Source organism: Zeugodacus cucurbitae, chromosome 3 (genome assembly GCF_028554725.1).
Source record: "Zeugodacus cucurbitae isolate PBARC_wt_2022May chromosome 3, idZeuCucr1.2, whole genome shotgun sequence".
Classification (NCBI taxonomy): domain Eukaryota; kingdom Metazoa; phylum Arthropoda; class Insecta; order Diptera; family Tephritidae; genus Zeugodacus; species Zeugodacus cucurbitae.
The window spans coordinates 72,340,261-72,360,218 of NC_071668.1; the positions used below are offsets into that span (position 1 = coordinate 72,340,261).

At 39.2% G+C, this 19,958-nt stretch overlaps 2 protein-coding genes across 4 annotated transcripts in view; one reads left to right on the plus strand and one right to left on the minus strand.

The window, feature by feature from the left end:
• Window positions 1-2,708: 2,708 nt before the first annotated feature.
• The window catches only part of LOC105218170 (WD repeat and FYVE domain-containing protein 3), a 35,566-nt gene continuing 18,316 nt past the window's right edge, over window positions 2,709-19,958 (minus strand). For all 3 annotated transcript variants that reach the window (XM_011193588.3, XM_054226567.1, XM_054226568.1), the window contains 25 exons: window positions 19,211-19,759; window positions 18,883-19,128; window positions 17,101-17,455; window positions 16,851-17,037; window positions 15,363-16,706; window positions 14,282-15,288; window positions 14,018-14,172; window positions 13,523-13,947; window positions 12,246-13,453; window positions 10,957-12,185; window positions 10,506-10,894; window positions 10,186-10,444; window positions 9,264-10,115; window positions 8,922-9,140; window positions 8,572-8,851; window positions 8,380-8,510; window positions 8,217-8,320; window positions 7,845-8,145; window positions 7,164-7,775; window positions 6,917-7,094; window positions 6,631-6,855; window positions 6,464-6,568; window positions 5,758-5,892; window positions 5,574-5,688; window positions 2,709-4,305 (listed from right to left, as the gene is read on the minus strand). In XM_011193588.3, coding sequence (XP_011191890.2) covers window positions 4,140-4,305; window positions 5,574-5,688; window positions 5,758-5,892; window positions 6,464-6,568; window positions 6,631-6,855; window positions 6,917-7,094; window positions 7,164-7,775; window positions 7,845-8,145; window positions 8,217-8,320; window positions 8,380-8,510; window positions 8,572-8,851; window positions 8,922-9,140; window positions 9,264-10,115; window positions 10,186-10,444; window positions 10,506-10,894; window positions 10,957-12,185; window positions 12,246-13,453; window positions 13,523-13,947; window positions 14,018-14,172; window positions 14,282-15,288; window positions 15,363-16,706; window positions 16,851-17,037; window positions 17,101-17,455; window positions 18,883-19,128; window positions 19,211-19,498 — 10,515 coding nt within the window. In that variant the 5' untranslated portion in view covers window positions 19,499-19,759 and the 3' untranslated portion in view covers window positions 2,709-4,139. The remainder of the gene's footprint in view (window positions 4,306-5,573; window positions 5,689-5,757; window positions 5,893-6,463; window positions 6,569-6,630; window positions 6,856-6,916; window positions 7,095-7,163; window positions 7,776-7,844; window positions 8,146-8,216; window positions 8,321-8,379; window positions 8,511-8,571; window positions 8,852-8,921; window positions 9,141-9,263; window positions 10,116-10,185; window positions 10,445-10,505; window positions 10,895-10,956; window positions 12,186-12,245; window positions 13,454-13,522; window positions 13,948-14,017; window positions 14,173-14,281; window positions 15,289-15,362; window positions 16,707-16,850; window positions 17,038-17,100; window positions 17,456-18,882; window positions 19,129-19,210; window positions 19,760-19,958) is intronic.
• LOC105218169 (uncharacterized) lies at window positions 17,469-18,140 on the plus strand. Its single transcript, XM_011193587.3, has one exon. It carries the CDS (start codon window positions 17,535-17,537, stop codon window positions 18,123-18,125), a length of 591 nt encoding a protein of 196 aa, XP_011191889.1. The 5' UTR covers window positions 17,469-17,534; the 3' UTR covers window positions 18,126-18,140.

The following is a 19,958-nucleotide window of genomic DNA, read 5'->3' on the forward strand; positions in this document are numbered from 1 at the left end:
ATTTTCCATTTTATTTGTCTACCTTTGTTGCTTCAACCATATTTCTAATGCATATTTTTTGTATTTCTAATTATTTTTTACTATTATTTGTCAACTTGCACAAAATTTACATACGATTTCCACAATTTCCTCGCATTTGTCATAATATTTATTTATGCACCCAACCGCTTTGTAATGGCCACCCTTTTTTAATTTCTTGCTTTATTTTTTATATTTCTAATTTGTTTTGCTGCTAAATTTCTGCCACGCATCTCGCTTATTTATCTTTGCTGAAATAACCAAAGTTGTTTACACATTTCAAATAATTTCTCATTTTATGCGCAAAATTTTCCAAATTTTCTTGTTGGCTTCAAAATTTTCGGTTATAATTTATTTACTTTACCTTATGTAGACAATATTCTTGCAATGAAATATAATATAGATTTAATTAATATTCATGTTATGTGTTGAATTCACTGGCAGGTGGTTTTGAAATTAAATAATATTGATGTGAGTCTATTTTAGGTTATTTTCCGAAATCATTTGAAAGAATATTCAATACTATAAACCTTTGAGTTTGCAACTTTTTCTAAAATGTTTCCTTAATTATTTTGGGTTGATTCGGCAGAATTATTATTATTGATGTAAGTTCTGCAAAATGACACATATGCAAATTGCCACTATCTGAATAATTTATATAACTCTGTCTTCTTTGTCTTCTTCTGCTCCTATTTGGTTTTCCTCCTGTTTCTATTATATTCCTCTAAATGACCCGCTAAAGATATAAACAAGAAAATTTCTATACATTGATATCATCACTGAAATTAAGAACGAACAAAATGGTCTATGAAAATTCTCGTCCATAAAATGTGGAACTAATAAGCTTCTGTAATCAGGTGGCTCACTTCAAATATACTAACGTATTCGCAATATATGGACTATAAATGTTCCTTTTTGACATTTGAACGATATATATTTGGCTTCGTGTTTTATCGTTATATCGGAATATTTTGCTTACTAGATATCTTGATACTTGAAGAGAGGTACAGAGGTCATGCCATAATGTATGAGAGTGTTTAAAAAAAACTGGGCAGAAGTATGAAGAAGATAATCTTTAGAATTGTTATTAAACATAGTACTCGTATGAATATATGTCTTCCAACAAATCGGGCACCAAATATTATAAATACTACTTATGGATTTCCAAAAAATATGTCATTACCTTATTAGAGTGGAACGTACTTCCTTCTAAAATTCTGACAACGAAATATTTAACAATTTTGTCGTTTTTGAAAAGTGAAGAATTAATTAGTTAATTTAGAAGAAGTCTTCAGATATTTGGTTTTGGTCATTCCATGCCTGAAACATTTGATAAATAGGGGTAGGAGCAGTTTCTATAGAGCTTTTGAAAATTTCGGTCTCGTTAGTAGAATAAAACACCAGGTTATATACACAAAAATATCTATATAACATCTCTAATATAATATTCTTAGATCCTTAGAAGATTAAAAAAAAATAAGTGAAATAGAATTATAAAAATATTATTTTAACAGACAAAAAACTTTTTTTTATATGAACAAAGAAAATATTAGAACTTACTTAAAAAACATTGTATTTTGAAATTAAAAAATGAAATTTTTGAAATAAATATTTGGATTTTTTTTATTGGAAAAATTATACAAAAATCATAAATAAAAAAATAAATACAATTTTGTATGCCGAATAAAAATTTTTAACATAAAGAAATTTTTTAAATTTTTTTTTTGTAAAAAATTGGGTAAAAGTGTTAAATTTCAAGACTCATATGGTTTAACGAAATAGATAAATTAATTAAAATTAAAAAAAAAATTAATTAATTAAAATTCTGTTCGTCAGCGATTCTTCGACCTTTTTCAAAACTATTTTCCAAAACGTATATAAATAAAATATATTTAAATTTTGAGTATTGATAATACCAAATAATTATGATATTTGTTGTAAAAATTTTTTTGAAAGTGTTAGGTTTGAAGACTAATAATTAAATTAAATCAAAAATATGTTTCACTAATCAGTCTCTAAAATCAAAAACAAGAAAAAATATTTTCTAAAACTGTAGGGAATATAATTACATTTGAGAATTGATATCATAAAATAATTATTAAAAATTTTAATGTGTATTGCAAAAGAAAAATACAAATTTTATAAAAATTTTAAAAACTTAATTTTTGATTTAAAAAAAAAAATTGTGTAATATCAAAAAAAAATATAAAAATATATATTTGTCATTGCACACGTTAGTTTCTGAAATATTTATTGAAAAAAAAACAATCTTTCGCGATAATGAATTGAAAGTAATCTATTGTTCGTAGTAAAGACTCGGAGTTTATTGCAGTATCCTTGTCTCTAGCTCTTGTCTGTATCTCTAACGAAATTAGAGTAGGTCAGTAAATCATAACTTCAAAGAGTTTCTTATTTTATAATTCTGAAAATTCCAACAACAATTTGCATAGAAATATATCCTCAGCAAATGAAAACACAACAAAAAATTATATTTGTTTTTTTTTTCAACTAATTTCTCTAATATATTTTGCAATTTTATAAGCATAAACATTTCTTTCTTTGTCTTTTTATATCGCTAAATTTTCTAATACAATTTGTCTTAATTTGTTGCCTTTTATAATTTATTTATATCGTAATACTTTTGTCATTATCTTTTGCAGCACGAATACATGCGAATATGTGGTTTTCAATAATTTTTGTTTTAATTTTTTGTTTTAATAATTCTATGCTTTATTATTGTGCTCTCATCATATATTTTAATATTTTTCTCTTTATTTATTATTATATATTTTTCTGAAATGCATAAACACAAATTTTCTGCGCAAATTTTGCATATAATTTTTGCTTGTCGCTTTGCACGCGCTTTGACAGTAGTTGCAATTACAATATTTAGCAAACGCTTTGTAATATGCATAAATACAATACAATAACAATAACAGCATGCGCGCTTTGTGGCTGGTGTGGTTTGCGATTTTTTGAATATTTTTTTTTCATATTTTATTTTTTATTTTTTTTAGAGAGTATGTATCTGTATATTTATGGAAATATTTATAGAGTTCGTGAAAGTACGCGGCGTAAATGATAGATGTGCGCGTAATATTTGCTACTACAATTAGTTTACAAGTACAATGCAATAAATTACAATATTTATTTAGGGTTAACATGTTTTTTATAATTTTAATTTTTTTTTATACTTTTAATTTTTATATTTTAATTTATTTTTACTTTTTATATTTTTTATTTAATTTTTTTCTCTTTAGCTGCAAACTCAGCATGCATTTCGCCAAGTATACACGTTGCACATATTTCTTTGTTTAGTTTCAAGCAAGCGCATTGTTTTCTTATTATTAATATTATTATTGGTTTTCCTTATTATTGTTAGACACATTTGGTTTGCTATTTGCTTAAGCGGCAATAAAGCTTTTGCAATATTTATTTTTATCTTTTTTTATGAAATATATTTATTTTTCATAATTTTTATTTTTTTTTACCATTTTGTCTTTAAATAATAATTTCTAGTAATTTTAAAAAATATGCTATTTTATCAGTAGTTGTCGTAATAAATAAATAGAAAGTATAAAAAGTTTCTTGTACATTAGAAATAGAAGAGCTTTGGGACGAGTTGTGTGTAAAAGGTTATTTTTTTTTTAATTTTTTATTTGTTTATTTATTCTTTATTTGCTCTTAAAGTGTCTTCACATTGGCATTTGCTTAGTTTGTGAAATTAAATTTAAATAAAATGTAATGTAATTGTAAATAGCATTATAAAACAGCCTTCTTGTTTGATGGTGACACACAATAATATCTGTCGTATGAGATTTTAAAATACAAATACAAATACAAAATAGAAAACAGCTTAAAAAATACATGCATAAAAATTACAAAATTAGTAATTATAGTAGTTATATACAAATTTAAAAAACTTTCAACAAAAAATCGTGTAGAAACTGACATATAATACATATACAAGTATAATAATAATATACGCGTATATAATATAAAAAAATATTAATCGAAATAAACTATAAAGCCGTTGTTGTTATAATTATTGCTAATTCTTTGCATGTTTTTGTCTTAAATTTACAACAAGTAGGTTTTTCAATTTCTTTTTTTGTTTGTGTTTAATTATCCACTGAGTTGGCGCGTAATTGACTATAGCAGGCCTGACACACACGCACGGGCTTCAGTATGCGCAAACGCGAGATTTCCGATTCGAAGCGGCTGCACTTGTTGCAGAACACCTGGCCACAGTTGCGACAGTGGTGCTTGCGCTCGTAGAGATTGAATCTGTTGGTAGGAAATAGAGTAAAATACGAAATTTGAATTTTCGAAAATATATTAAATTTACATTTTAGCAGTTAAAATATACAGAAATTACAAAATATATTCACCAAAAATATTTTATTCCAAAAAAATATAAAAATTATTTTTAAAATCTAATATTTTTTTTCCAAAATAAAAAAAGAATAAAATTAGGAATATAATATTTTTCTAAAATAAAAAATTAGGAATATAATTTTTATATTTTTTTAAATATAATATAAAAAAATTATTAAATTTTTTTTTAATGCAATATTTTCAAAATATATTATTTTTTATAATATACAATTTAAACGAAAATATAAAGAAATTCTAATACTGCAAATTTATTTCCAATAATAATATACTTTTTATGATGTTTACAAATATATAAAAAAATCGAAAATATTAAATTCAAAAAAATATAAAAATAGTTTCAAATTTTCAAAGAATTTCAAAAATTTAATTTTTTAACACTTTAAATTTTTTAAATTTTATTTTTTTTTAATATTTAAAATTTTTAAATATTTTTAAATTTTTCAAATTTTTTAAATTTCATAAATTGCAAATATATAAAAAATTCTAATAAAATAAATTTGTTTCCAATAATAATATATTTTTCTTTAATTCAAAAATCAAAAAATTTCTAATATAAAAAATTTTTTCAAAAAACAATTTTTAAAAATTTCCAAAGTATATTAATTTTTGTATGAAACAATTTATTTTTTTTTTACTTATAAAATCGTATTCAAATAATGGAAAATATTTCAAATAAAATTTAAGTTTTCAGAAATATAATTTTTTTTAAACATATATTTTTTAAATATAAAAAATATAAAAATAAAAATATCGGAATCGAAATCACACTCATTTCACAAATTTCGAAATATAAAAATTTGTTTTCAATAGTAAAATCATATTTTTTTCTTCTAAAAATACATATTAAATTTTCCAAAATAAAATAATTTTCCAAAAAAAATATTTAATAAAATTTCAAAAAAATTTAATTTTTTTTACAAATTGTATAAAAATTTAAATTAAAAAAATTCTTAAAATAATGAAACATATTAAAGAATGAAAATTTTCCAAAAAAAATTTAAAAAAAAATAAAAATTTTTACAAAAATATAAAATTTTGAAATAATATTTAGATTTTCTTAAAATTTTTAAAATATTTTAATTTTGTTTAAAAAAAATTTAATTTTTCAAAAATATATTTTTTTTCTAAAAGCACTAAATTTCCAAAATCACACTCACTTCACGTGACATTTCACACACTGATCGGTGACTTCGTCCTTCAGCCAATGATCGGCTACGCCACGACCCGGCTGTTCGGTAACGCTCCACGAGAATATGCGGCCGCGTGCATCACCTGTGTTGAATTTATATATTTTCAGTGAGTTTTCATTTCTTTTGATATAATTTTCTCTTTACTACTTACCCACATACAAGATTTTGTGATCTTTCGAAACCGTTAGCGAAGTTATGCTCGCCGGTTCGTTATTATCTTTGCGATCGTATGCTGTGTGCATGGTGAGTTTGGAGCGGAACATTAATTGACGTTGCCATTTGAAGCCTAGGAGAGGAGAGAGAGAGAGATGAATATTAGGAAATAACATATTATGATGAGAGAAAAGTATTTGAAAAGCTTAAAAGTTCCGACGTGATCTCAAATCAAGTGATCAATTGTTAGCGTTGAAGGCAATTTGATAGATTTTTAAGCTTCTGTAAGATGTGATTTTAGTTAGATTTGATCGATAGCTATAAATACTTTGTTTTTTTTTTAATTTTTTCTATTGTGATGTGAACAATATGATCTCGTGGGATATGTCAAATGATATGATATCATATGATTTCATTGATTTGAGATCACGTGATTTCGATGGTGTGATATCACATGACAGTAATGATGTGATGTCATTTTATTAATATTATATTATCAGATTATTATGTCATTTGATATGATATCATATGATTTCATTGATTTGATATCATGTAATTTCGCTAATGTCATATCACACAGTAGTAATGATGTGATGTCATTCGGTAAATTTTATGTAAACCGGTCTCAAAATTATTCGGATCAAATCTGTTAGTTTGAATACAATCCATGTGATGTGAAATCGTCTGGCCTCCATGAAAATTACCTTTTCTCAGCGACTGTTCACTCTTCACTTTATCATTGTCCACCATCACGAAGCCATCCGTTAGACTTGTGTCTGACTTGCTGGGACGTATTGTACGCTCCTCCTCTGCAAATCGATAAAAAATTATTATTTTTAATTGAACTATGAATCTAAATATTTTTTCGTACCCTCAACACATTTGCTAGCTATGCTTTCCCCCTCCACTGTTGATGCCTTCATTTCGTGCAAAGACTTAGCGCCAGACAAAGAGCTTTTCCGCCTACCAGCAGCATCCTTATTAGCTTTGTGCTCTGACTCTGGCTGCTCCTCCGCTGCCTTGTCGGAATGTGTGGAGTGTTGTGAATGCGCTGAAGCTTCTGATATGCTACTCTCCGAACCAGATTTGGCGATGACTTTTGAGGGAGAAGAAAATTAGTTAAAGATTAATGATAAGGGGTAATAAAAGCAGCTTACCATTTTCATCCTGTATCGAGAGACTCTTCATTTGTTTGAGTATACTCAGCTTGCCGCCATCCTTTGTATCGCTGGAGTGCTCAGGCTCCGTGCTGCCTGGCCGATCTTGCGAACTCACTTCGGTGACGCGTTTCAGCTTACGTTCGATGGGCACTTGCGTATACTCCAAGGACCACATCTAAAATTAAGAAATAATTTTCAATAAGCACAAGTATTTCACTTAAACCCAATCCATATTTCTACATACCCGCACCACACCGTCCGTGGAACCGGTGATCACCACATTCTCTTGATCCCACTCACGTATCTGTGAGAACGCAACACACAAGATCTGCTGCATGCGATCCGCACTGCCCACACACGTGTTCACCATCGCCAGTGGATCGCCATTGATGGACCAAACATGCAGCCAAGTGGCCGAACAGGTCGCTATGTCGCCAGTGAGATCATTGATCGCGACAGCGGCCACAACACCCGCATGACCACGCAGCTGTCGCACGAATGTGAAGCGTGTCATGTCCCAAACGATCGCGGTGCCGTCACGTGAACCCGAAATGATGACATTGTAAGCAGCACTTGCCGCCAAGCAAGTCACGGCATCAGTGTGTCCATGCAACGAGTTGCGTACCGTGAGACTCTTGCGGTTCGCATCGAATTTCCAAATTGTCACGACCGAACTTGTGCCGGCGGTCACGATCATCTTGCCATTCGGGCAGGCGCAGCAAAGTATTTCGCCAGAATTTTGTGCGGCCGCCTCGGAGACGAATGAAGCGCGATCGGAGTCGTAGAGACCAATGCGCAGTGAGTGATCGGCAAAGCCCCAAGCGATGTACTTCGTGTAGGAGGGTGGCATCATGACCTGCAGAACCATAAAGAAAGACGGTAATGAAAAAGCAACGATTATTTTTTTTTATCAAATTCACTTCACCTTATTCTGTTCGACGGCAAACACAGTCTTATCCGGTTGTAATATCTGACCAACTGGTCCTTTCAGTTCCTTAATTGGCTGCAGGCTCGGTTTGAGGTTATTTAAATTATGGAAGAACAGACGTTCTGATTGTAAAACGGTGGTATTGCCCTGTATTAAAGCGCCCGGATCGATTAGTGTGGAGTGACGTGAGTTGGACATTTTCTTAGCAGGATGCGCCTTCTTAAACAGCTGCTTCGGTATCTGACCAAAATTATTGATAAAGCCGATGGTGGCATTCTTCTTCAGCGGATCATCGATACTGCGGATAGACGTAATTGTTTTATATGTTATAGAAGAAAATTACTTTTGGCTGCAAAAAGATGAACTTACTTGTAAATATCCACATTGCCCTCATAGAAGAGATGATGGAAAACATTCACAGCCTCCACGGCAGCGGGTCCTTGTTGCTTACAACCAAATATCAAGTCGATCCACTGAAAATACCGAGAAACAATAGTAACACTTAAGCCTATTTGTGTCTCTTAAGACTCACCAAATGCAGATTCTGACTGACATAGTCACACTCCAAGGCACTGCGATGCACGCGTATAAACTCGCGTGGATCCTGTTTAGCCCAAGGTGGTAGTATGACATGGTTCAATGTATCGCCATTCTGTTTTGTGCCTGTTTTGAAAGGAGAGCAATTAGAGTAGCTCAAATATGTTTTATATTAATCCGTACTCACCCAAATCAAAATTATTGCCATTATTCAAAAACTCTGGTAGATAGAAAAATTCCGGTATCAACTCTTTCACATCGGCCATATTGAATTTGGATGCGGAGAGCCATGCCTCTCGTATGCTATGAAACATTCGATCGGCTAAATCGAAGTGACCGCCTTGCAAGCGCAAGAAATGCTGTGTAAACGGTTCCAAACGCACCAAGTATGAGCAAACAATCATAGCGGAACTGTAGTGGGTGCCATAGTGATAAGGTGGCGTCTCACCGTGCGGATCATCCCACTCCTTAAAGTCGAAAGAGAGAGAAAGAAAGTTGTGAGTACAAGAAATAAGTTAAAAATGATTTACTCTTCACCTTGAAACGCTTCTGGAACTGCTCTAAACGCTCTTCCGATTGCGCACCCATCGGCTTGGAGAAGTCACGGAATGTCTTCGGATTTGACAAATCCAACTCTTCCGACTCGTAGTCAGCGACTATCCAAGGGAAGACTGGATATTGCATGAGATCATTGTAGGAGCGACCGGCCAGCGTATTCAAATGCATTAAGTATTGGAAGTTGGAGATTTCACCGCGCTAAGAAGTAGAAAAAAGTTTGGTTAGGAATTCGTTTTCGAGCTCTATTCTTTAGTACTGCTTCCTAAACCCTCGAAAAATGGTCGAAGTATCATAACTGTTATATTAATTCTTTCCACTTACCACCCAACGTTGCGTGACCGACGTCTCGCCAATGAGACTACTGAATATGCCCGATGTTTGCTCCACGCTTGCTGTGCGCTTTTGCCCAGCCACCGACAGTTGTGCATTGTCATTGATGGCCGTAGCCTGCGCCATGAAGCGTTGATACACCTTATTCCGAACTTTACGCGGAAAACTCAATAAGTAATTGCGTCCATCCTCCGAGAAGACCTCCAAAGCAATCGGTTGCAACAAATAGCGGCGCTTATGCACCTCCCGAATCTCCTCGTAAGCAAATTTCGAACACTGACGCGCCTTCTGCGTGCGCGTCGGACCACCGGAGTTCGGTATAATCGGCTCGTAAGCGCCCGGTGGCAAAGTGTCTATGTCGCGTATTTCGCGATTCTTTAACAATGTGAAACCATCGACTATGTAACAATGCTCCTTGCCGAACAACAACAAACCCTCGAAGGTATCCAGACCTTGTATGCGCGCACAGCGGAACATAAATGAGATTTTCTCCTGCTCCTCCAGCAACCGCAGGAATGTTTCATTATCGGACATCATAGAGGTGTCCTCTTCCTCCTCATCCTCTTCGGGTGCACCAGTGTCTATGGATTCTTGTGGATTTTGCAAGCGTGTAGCTGCCTCTGCTGGTGAGTGTGGTGGTGGAGTGCCGCCGCTTCCCTGTGTTTCGGAGTTTTGATGCTGCGCGGCATGCTTCGCATTATTTGCTTCCACTGAGTATTGTTGTTGTATTGAATGTTGTTGCTGTAGGGATTCGGTTTCACAAAGTATGCGCGGCGGTTGCTGACAATGTGTGTAGTAGATTTTACTATCCAAACTGGTGGCCACCTTGTATTTTAATTGACGCTGTTGGGAGAGAGAGAGAGAGAGAGCGGTATTAGTTGTTGCTCACCCACCTCAATTAAATGTCACTTACATTATCTGGCAAATCAATTTCGGGTCTGTAAGGATAATGGAAATAAAAGAGATCATTACGCATTGTCTTTTTGCGCATGCGATGTGGACCCTCTGTCGTATCCAAAATCCATTTGTCGAGCGAGGAACTACCCTCAGGACCCCATAAGCCGCGTTCACGTGTCAACTCCGTCTCCGATTGTATCCAGTCTTGATAGACGTAACGTTGTGTATGTTGCTGCATTTGTATGTACTGCTTACAGCGCAGCTCCCAAAGGTCCCTGTGTAGCGGAACAAAAAAAATAAGAAATCTACTATCCACCTCCCTCTACAACTACTCACTTAATTAGTTGCACATGTATGCCGGTGCAATCAAACGCATTCTCCTTGCTCATCGTAGATTTTGTGCGCACGAGCTCGTCCTTTTTGACTTTCGTACGACTCGCTAGACGCGTTAAACCGCCTGTGACTTTCTGTATTTTCGATTGTATCTGATTGTGTATCTCCCATGGTATGCGATACGAGGCCTTACGTTCAGCATCGACATAGTTGAACCACAGCTTCGAGGCCAGCTCCATAACCTGCTCGCGTGTGCTCTGCAAATCGGGCGCTTTGGAATTGGGTGGCGGTGGGGTTAGTGATATTTTGAAGACCTCCTCGATGGCGGGCTTTTTGCAAACATATAGTTCCTCCCACACGCGAAAAGCGGCGCCCACAATCAAATTGCGACCCTGTGTGTGAAGAAGTGAACGTTTAGGAATATATATTTTTAAATTATATATGAGAAACCTACCTGCAACTGATTGAGATCCTCATCCTTCGGTTCGACCGTGTCGGTTTGTGGATTTACATGCCATGTTGTATTCCTACTAGTCGCCGGTTCCAAAATAATCTTCATATCCGATGTCAATTGCAACAGACAATATGTGAGACAACCGATGAACTCCAATTCGTGATTGCCGGCGCCGAAGATGAGCAAACGATGTGTGATTATATTATGCAAAGCCTCCAACACACTCATCTGCTCCGTTATGGACTCTGTGGGACGTGACAACAAGTAAAGTATGGTGCGATTGAGTGAATGATGTAGCTGTTCGATTGTCAACGAGGAGGAGCGACGCTTCGCTTGCGCTATCAACTTGATTACGAAATCGAAAATGTCATGTGGATTGCGTGTTAAGCAACCCTGCCACATTTTATCCACCACACGCGCGGTGAAGTAGAACACATTGGGCGCTATGTGTTGAGTATGACTCTGCAACAACGGCACAATGGATAAAGCGGCCTGTTCGCCCACCAACACATCGGCGGCGAGCAGATGCTCCATCAAAGCGGTAATAATTTCTGTCTGATACTCCACTTGCAACGTCATCTCCGCGGACTCCGGTGAGGCGTCGAGCACCAGATCGATGACTGGTGTAGTCTTGCCATGCATATTCAAGCTCAGCGAATCGACCACAATCACACGCAGAAAATCAATAATACATTTGCGCACTGGGTGCTGTGTTAGCTTATGCGCCGGTGCACTTGTTACGCTGTTTGCGTGCAACAAGTAAGCGCCTGTGCCGTTATCGGTGGGTGTTGAGTTACCGCTATTCGGTTCGGAATCAGCGCTAGAGTCCTTCGAGTTCGGAAATAGCACTGCGACCAGTGAGGTGATGACATCGCCGGACATCATAACGGGCATGAAGTCGGTAACATTCTGATACAAATTGAAGAGCAGCTGTATTATTGTCTCTGGGTGGCTATTGAGCCACTTGGCGCACTCTGCAGCATGCACGATGGCGCGCACCATGCCGAGTAGCACGCAAACCGCTTCAGGACAGACGCTCATTTTTGGTAGTGGCGCAGTCGAAGAGGGTGGTGTGCCCCACAAGAAGTGACGCACGCGATCCAAATCGAATTTTGTATGCTCGCTGGCAAGCATTTTCACTGGTTGACCCATAATCAAAGCGGTGATAAGGAAATACAACTCGGGCACATCGAGATGATGCGTGAGCAGCCACTCGAGCATTTGATAGCCTAGGAGGAGACAATTTTAAATTATGATTTTGTTAAAGGAATAGATAAAAACGTTCTCACCTGGTATGCTGAGTGCCGTGGTGCGCACTTCACCGGCGATCTGCGTCGGCAAATGCTGTATAACATTAGCGGTAGTCACAATCACCGAGCCAGCGCTGCTCTGCGTGCCGGTATTCAGCTGTGGCGCACCCAGCGCCAACATTTTCTTCTGCGATACCATCTCGGTGAAGCGCAAGTAGCCGCCATTATGTGTGGAGTCGCGAAAACGTACCATGAAATTCTCATTGGCGCACACGACCACCAGTATGCGCACCGCTATTATTACGGTGGTGAAGTGTACATGCGGTTGCATGAAGAGCAGCAACCAATCCATGCCCAATGTCTTGGAGATATCATCGCAAATGATATAGTTCACGGTGTTGCGTGGCGTGAAGAGTAGACCGTGCAACAGCGAGAGACAGCGATTGCGTAGATAAATGTTCTGCGCCATGAGCTCATGCTCGTTCACACCAGCGGCATTGCCATTAACGCCCGCCGTCATACGCATGCTCGGCAAGATGAGCGCCTTCTCGATTTGTTCGGCTTTCGGCAGCTTAGCGGCGATGTATTGTCCAAAGAGCAGCAGATCACTGTGACGCGGCTGTCCACCGAGCAGTGTTTCAATCAAATTGAAGAGTATTTCACGCGTGGAGTGATCCTGTATGTCGATAATGATGTGCAGCAGTTTATTGAGCAACTGCAAGTTACCCATAATCTTAACATTCTGTTTCTTCTCATTCGATTCAATGGCTAGTTCGAGCAGATGCTCTAGCAGTGAGCGCAGCAAGCCGTTTGGCGCATTATGCCAAATTTCCAAGTCGCACAGCAGATCCTGGAATGCGGTGACATTCGGTATGGCCGACATGTCTTGACCGCTACTCACGGTGCCTACGAGACCAAATGTCAAATGCAGTATATGTGAGTTGAGTAGATTCTTTTTCTTTTTAAAGAACATGCCCAAAGTTTGATAGCAACGTTTGCGATCCATTTCGCTTTGCGCCGCGCGATTGCTACGCACCACACAGGTGAGCGCCTTCACGCCAGCATAAAGTGACTCAACATCCTGCGCCATGGCGATGATGCCCAACAACACATTGCAGCCGCCCACAGTGTCGATCATGGCAGAGACTGGGTGTGGACTGAACACACGCACACCCAGATAGCCAACCACCACGCCGCCGAGTGAGCGTCCAGCGCCTGCCAAGTGACCGGCGGAATTGTGTAGTATTCTAGGAAGGAAAGTACAAAGGAAAAATAAGTGAAAGCCAGCTCATAAAATAAATCTATAAAAGCTCTACCTGATAGGCGTGGCATTCTCATGCGAATTCATGCCCAACACCTTGGCGATCGACTTGTTATCAACGCGACTGTAAACCTTGCGTATCTTCACCAGAGTCAGCTGTGAAACCGCCTTTGCATTCAGACCCAAGAGCACACGATCTTCTGGTACTAAGGGTGACAGGGGCTCACTTTGCTTACCCAGCTGTGGCGCTTGCAGTGAACCCATATAATGTGGTCCCAAATTGTAGATTGTGTGCACAGTCTGTTGTGTGAGCACATCCTCCAACAAATGGCAGACACCCTGCTTCCAGCAGAGACGTGAGTAACGACGCCAAATCGGCGGTGTGCCGATGTAGCCGTAGACTTGACTGGCCACGGCGAGATTGACAGAGCCAGCGCCCGGGTTTTGTGATATATAATGTAGCTTCTGTGTATGCATGGGCTAGAGGTGGAGAGATTGAGGAATTAAATATGATTTTTAAGTAAAATAAGTACTGTATAGAAACGCTTACCGTGCCGTCCAAGTAAAGTGAGAGACTAGAATTCTTCAGAACAGCGCGGTTTAGTACTACCACCAGATTATGCCACTGACCTTCGTGCAGCAAATCGGGACACCAAATGCGTGCGCTGCTATCGTCTGAGCCTTCGGGTTCCCAGTCGCCGAGACCTAAAAATATTGCGATGTTAGAAGTACGATACATTTTGAAGCATGAATAAACATGAAACAGTTATGAATAAATGAGCTTTAATTCTAACCTCATTTTCGCAACACTTACTTTTACTAGGTGTCACCAGCGTTTCTTGCGTGGACACAACAATCGCTTTATCACGCGCCGATAGCAATATGGACAGACAAACCAGGTTCTCTTCGCGTGGATTGTGTATGGTGCGCACCAAAGTCAGCAGACGAACGCAATGTGGATCTGTTTTTGGATCGGAAAACTTCTCCACACAAAACCAAGTGGAGTATGAAAGTCCCGTCTGTGGTGGAAATATACGATCGCCAGCGCCAATGCCACCTATAGTGTTGGCGTCGATAGTACCACCTGTGGTGGCAGTAGCCTGTGGCGCCAACGACGGCAAATACAAGCAGCCGAAACCCTCCGCAGACATATCCATCTCCACGAAGGGCGGCAGAGTACTCGAACCGTGTGCACGAAAGTCACGCGGTGTTGTCATTGAAACCAGCGTTTTGATACGCGTTAACGGTACTGGACCCCCCATGCGATACGGTGTGCGTAAATCAATATCGGCGCAAGAGAGCGGTTCGCCCAGACGCAGAAACTCACGCAGCTCTGTGGGTTGCAAAGCCTGCGCAGCCAAGCGCTCCAGCACATACTGCATGGACACGTGCAGCGGATTAGATTCTTCAGAGAGCGCATTGCGCGCAATCTTCAATAGCTGCTCGGCGAGTCCATAATCGCACATGATTTGTTGATTGCGTTCATTGCGCACCAAAGATTTGATGATCTCGCTGAGATAAACCTGCAGGTTCAGCGCTAACATGCCACCAGTTTCATGCTCAATGCTCGGTAGTAGTTGCAGCATGCAGAGTACAACACCGGGATGCACAATACGCGGCTCTGGTGTGGGCTGTGTCAGATTCAATTGATTAGGATGTGCCGGCGGCAACTCTTTGCTGGGCGAACGTGTGTGTGTGTCGCTGAAGAGCGTTATGACGCCGGCCAAATTGGGAGTTTCGAAGTTGTCCAACGCAATGCTATACAGCAGGCGGTAAACTACGCAGACGTAGGACAGCGAGCGTGGTATGTCCGTGTTGAAGCTGTGTGAGTCAGAGAGAGTGACAGAAAAAATTGTTTTCTCCAACTTAAAGCGTTTATTTTCATAAGTACTCACCTGAAATTCAGTATATCACCAGCGAAGACCTCGTGAAAGTACTTCTGCTTAGCGCTGTCATTCTTGAATTCGCCCTTGAAGTCATGAAGTTCAGTGGCGGTGCCAAAGCAACCCAACAGCCGCAAAGTGTCGCACAGCGAAGCGGTGCAAATCTCCTGATGAAAGAATTTCGCATTCGCCGGCTCGAAACGCATTGCTGTCGCCAGCGTCTGACAGACGATTTGCAACAACAATATCAGATCGTCTTGTGTAATCAGCTGCGCATCAGGCTCCACATTCGCCAACAGTTCGTCGCACAACTTGCCGTCAAGCGAAACGAAAACGCTGGTGAGATACACAAAACCACCGACCTTACGGAATACGGTGCGCGTGCGGTGCGAGTCCTTCAAGCATCCCAGCAGCATATTGAGTATTTGTATTTTGAACTCCACCTGATATGGTGGCACCGCATGCATGACGGACAATATGAAGAGCATGTCATCATCACCACCCGAAGATAGTATCAGTTCACGTATGATGCCCAACGCTTGCGGCCGACAGTGTTTGAATTTCACCAAATCGTGTATACACTTAGCGCCGCCGCATTCACGAAACACATTCGCGTTATTATTATTACCACTCAGTAGTATGGTGAGCGCTTCGAGCACATGTTTGCCCAGCGTATCGATAAGATCCTCTAGTTCTTCCTCGCTCGGTACAACTACAACACTCTCATCGCATTTCGTTATCTTACGCACATGATCGGCATAACGGTTCAAGCACGTGACAAACACCTCAAGTATACCCACCTCAAGGTAGACCTCCTTGAAGACCGCATTGTGACGCAGTATATTGAGTAGCGTCTTCAAGCAGAGTATGCTACAGCTAGTCGAATGATTGTTCTTCAGCAGCAGTGAAAGGCTTATCAACTCTTTGCACGGCACAAAATTCAATTGGAACACAATGAACTCCAGCAAATCGAAGAATTTCTCCTGTATCTGTGGACCCTTGAGGTGTATGCGCTCTGTGAACTGACTGAGCGTATTCTCCGAATCAAGTATGAAATAATTGGCGTTTTCCGAGTGATAGACACGCGATATAGCGTCGAGTATGGTGCAACAAAGCGCCGGTGAGGTGGACTTCAGGAAGACCGTTTGCAGCACTTGGAATGCGTAAATGTTGCGTACGCAGGTTTCACGTGAGCTCGCTTGTGGCATTTGAAAGTTCTGCATTTTGAAGAGTGTATTCTGCACCTGTGGCGGACGTAACTCATTGAAACCGCACATGCACAGCGAGGAGATCATGAGCACCAGATTGCGTATGGCCGCCTGCACTTCAATGGAATGGGTGCGCGTTGTGTCGAACCTAAAGGAGAGGTGGAGGGAGAATTTAGATCTCTGGTTTTAAAATCTAGACTCATGTAAAAGCTACAGTGAAGGTAACTTCATATAAGAAGACTCGACTGTTCTTGATGAACTTAGAAATTAGTAAAAATAGCTTTGAACTCACTTGAGCAAAAAATCGCTGAGAAATAGATATCCCTGTGATGCTTTGAAATCGTCCAGTAATATTTGTGACACTTGACTAGAATCCTTTAGAAAGCAAAAAACGGTAACAAACATTTCGACAATCTCCAGTGGATTGCCGAAGCTCAGACGTTGCATATTATCCACGCACAGCGCCATGCAACCTTTGGCTGAAAGGAAAAAATATAAAATTAACATAATCCAATACAATAACAACAAGTTCGAGAGCTTACAATGTATATAACTAACAACCGCATCGGTCAGTCCATGTCGCGAGATGGTCGTCAATATTTCCGCAGCATTTTTACGCCAAACAATATTATGCGTTGGACACGGCGATGTGATGGCCGAGAAAAGCAGTGTCAGATCGTCCATGCGCGCCAACTCTTCAGCCGGATAGGGATATGAGCAGAGCTTAACCAGCAGCTGTACGAAGACCTTCTGCAGCAGCGTGCGACGCTCGAAAGCATTAAAGTCGCTCGCCGACTCGCCAATGCCCGGCGGTGGATCATCCTCCACAACGGGTAGATCGAAGAACAAGTAAAGACATTTGACGAGCGTAGACGGCACGGCGGCGGCTGTCATCACCTGTGTAGTAGTCAATAAATAATTGAAATTAAAATAATTTATTAAAAAGTAAAAAGTTTCTGCTTAGAAATAACAACAAATGCAAGAGATCTGGTGTTTCTTCAAGATACTCGAAGTGCTGCTGGGCATTGCTTGCCTCACATTTCACGTGGTCGGCTTTTTACGCAACGAACCGTTGCCGCACAATCTCTTCTATTGCGGCACATTTGCCAGTTTCATGATCTACTCAGCTTTGGGTATACTCAATAATCTGTTTGGACGTGGTCCCACCGCAAGAATGGAGGCTGTGACCACCACTTTGGGTGCTGTAATGCATTTCACCGCCTCACTGCTGTCAATGTATCATGCGGAGAATGACTTTCATTTACTCTTTCTCACCGATATGGAGGAGCCGAATCATCGCTACTTTTTCTATTGCAAAGCGCAAAGTATTGCCGCACTCACCACGGGCGGCATGTATATGTTGCATGCCACATACGCCTACGATGCAAGTTTCATACGCCTGAAGCGCGAAACGCCTGCTGGCGTCTCGGATGATGGGGAAACTGAAGATGAAATCGAATTTGTGCAACGCCATAGGACTCACATTGAGATGTTTGTATTCGGAAAATGGGTTCATACGCAGCTGTTAAGCTACGAGTGGTTTCGTAAATTAGCCGAAAAGCGGTGATTGAGCTTTTATGACTTAAAATTACTTGAAAAGAAATTTATAGTCCAAATTGAGGAACCTGAAGGCTTTGAATGTATAAAAAAGAGAGAAGTTGTTTCTTCGGAACGCAAAGCGCGATGAAGTGTAAGCTCTCTCTCGATTCCTAATTTTTGTGTTGAGATTTATATACTACTTACTTAAGTAAGATAAGATATTCTTAAAAGACTTTCAGTGTCAATAAAGGAACCTTCATCAAATAGAAATTCTTCCAAAGTGTCTTATGCGATTAACAAATTTCATAATAAAGTCTACGGAAAGGGCTTTTGCCGGTCATTTACTCAGGTATATATCTACATATATCTCTACAAATTCGTATACATCGACTCAGTTTTCTGAGATTAAAAGGTTACTTGCTTCACGAACGATGGAATCTCAAAGGTTGATTAGTGGAATTAAGCTACACTAGATCGGATCGGATGGGCAGATTATATGGAAAACTGGTGCTTAGGTCTAGCTCATATGGAAGCAGTTATTAAGTAAGGAAGGTCTATCTTGTGTACATAAAGATCTTTTTCGAGTCAAAATATTCCCAGTTCACAAGCAGATATCAATCTCTGGGATCAAGGTCGGGAACCGTTTATTGATGGAAAAAAGCGATCTCTAAGGCCGCAGTACTTCTCAGACCCTCTGAAAAAGGATGGCTAAAAGAGATTTCTAAGGTCACAGTACTTCTGAGACCCTCTTAAAAATGTTAAAATCTGTTACCAACGCTCATTACCTGTATCAACGACACATCGCCGTTGGCCAACAAATTCAATGTGGACAGCAACATCCAGCCGCTGCTCGTCTCCTCGGTCGTTTCGATTTCCAAAAACTTCACAATCGCTATTGACGCCGCCTCAGTGCTCTGATTTGAGGCACGTTTACGTATCTCGCTGACCATCAAACGTGAGACTTGCTGACAAAAGGCAACCACATCCCAAAACTTTTCGCTCATATCCGCTGCCGGGCATGTGCTGAAGACCTGTGCAGAAGAAGCATAAAAAAGGGTATGAGAAATGGAATTTTTTTTCCACCGATTATAGCTAAAAATAACTTTAATGTACCTTGCAAAATAATGGCAGCATCTGATACAGCTTTATGTCCCTTTCATGCTCGCTGAGCGCCTCCTTCGGATGTGTGTACTCGTTGAAGAGCTGCTTTAGTGTGTGTAAACTGATTTGTATGCGTGCATCTGTGGCAGCGGTTATCTCATCGCCGACACGTGCACCGCTTGCGCCGTTGCTGCTGCTGCTGCCCGTTATATTGCCATTAGCTGTGGCACCTGCCGCCGCACCCGCAGTGGGTGAACCACCAGTGGCGCTATTGCCACGTAATTTACGCATCACGTTCATGGTTGCCGTTGCTTAACGGTCAGAACCGACACACGCGTGTGGATTTTGTGGTGTTTTTCTGTGGCTTCAACTCCGTGTGCGGAGCAACCGCAGCCACCGCTAACACCACAGCGTCTTTGCGGTCGATTTTGCGCTCGTATGGGGAACTTTATATGCTCAGGTGTGTGGATTTTCGAGAATTGAATGAAACCTTTCGTTGATATTTGTGGTTTTTGATGGGTTGGTTAGTTGTATTGTATGCTTGCGGACACCAAATGTTATCTGAGAAAAGAAAGAATGAAATAAATGCCGTGTGTGTTGTTGTAAAAAGTAGAAACCGCATGAAAAGTACTTTTTTTAAATATATTCCCCGTTATTTTTAAGCACTTAGTCAGCCATATTTTCCCCTATACAAATAACAATTAAATCGATTTAACCGGAAGCACTCCACTCTCCACTCTATAAACTCTACATTTCTGCT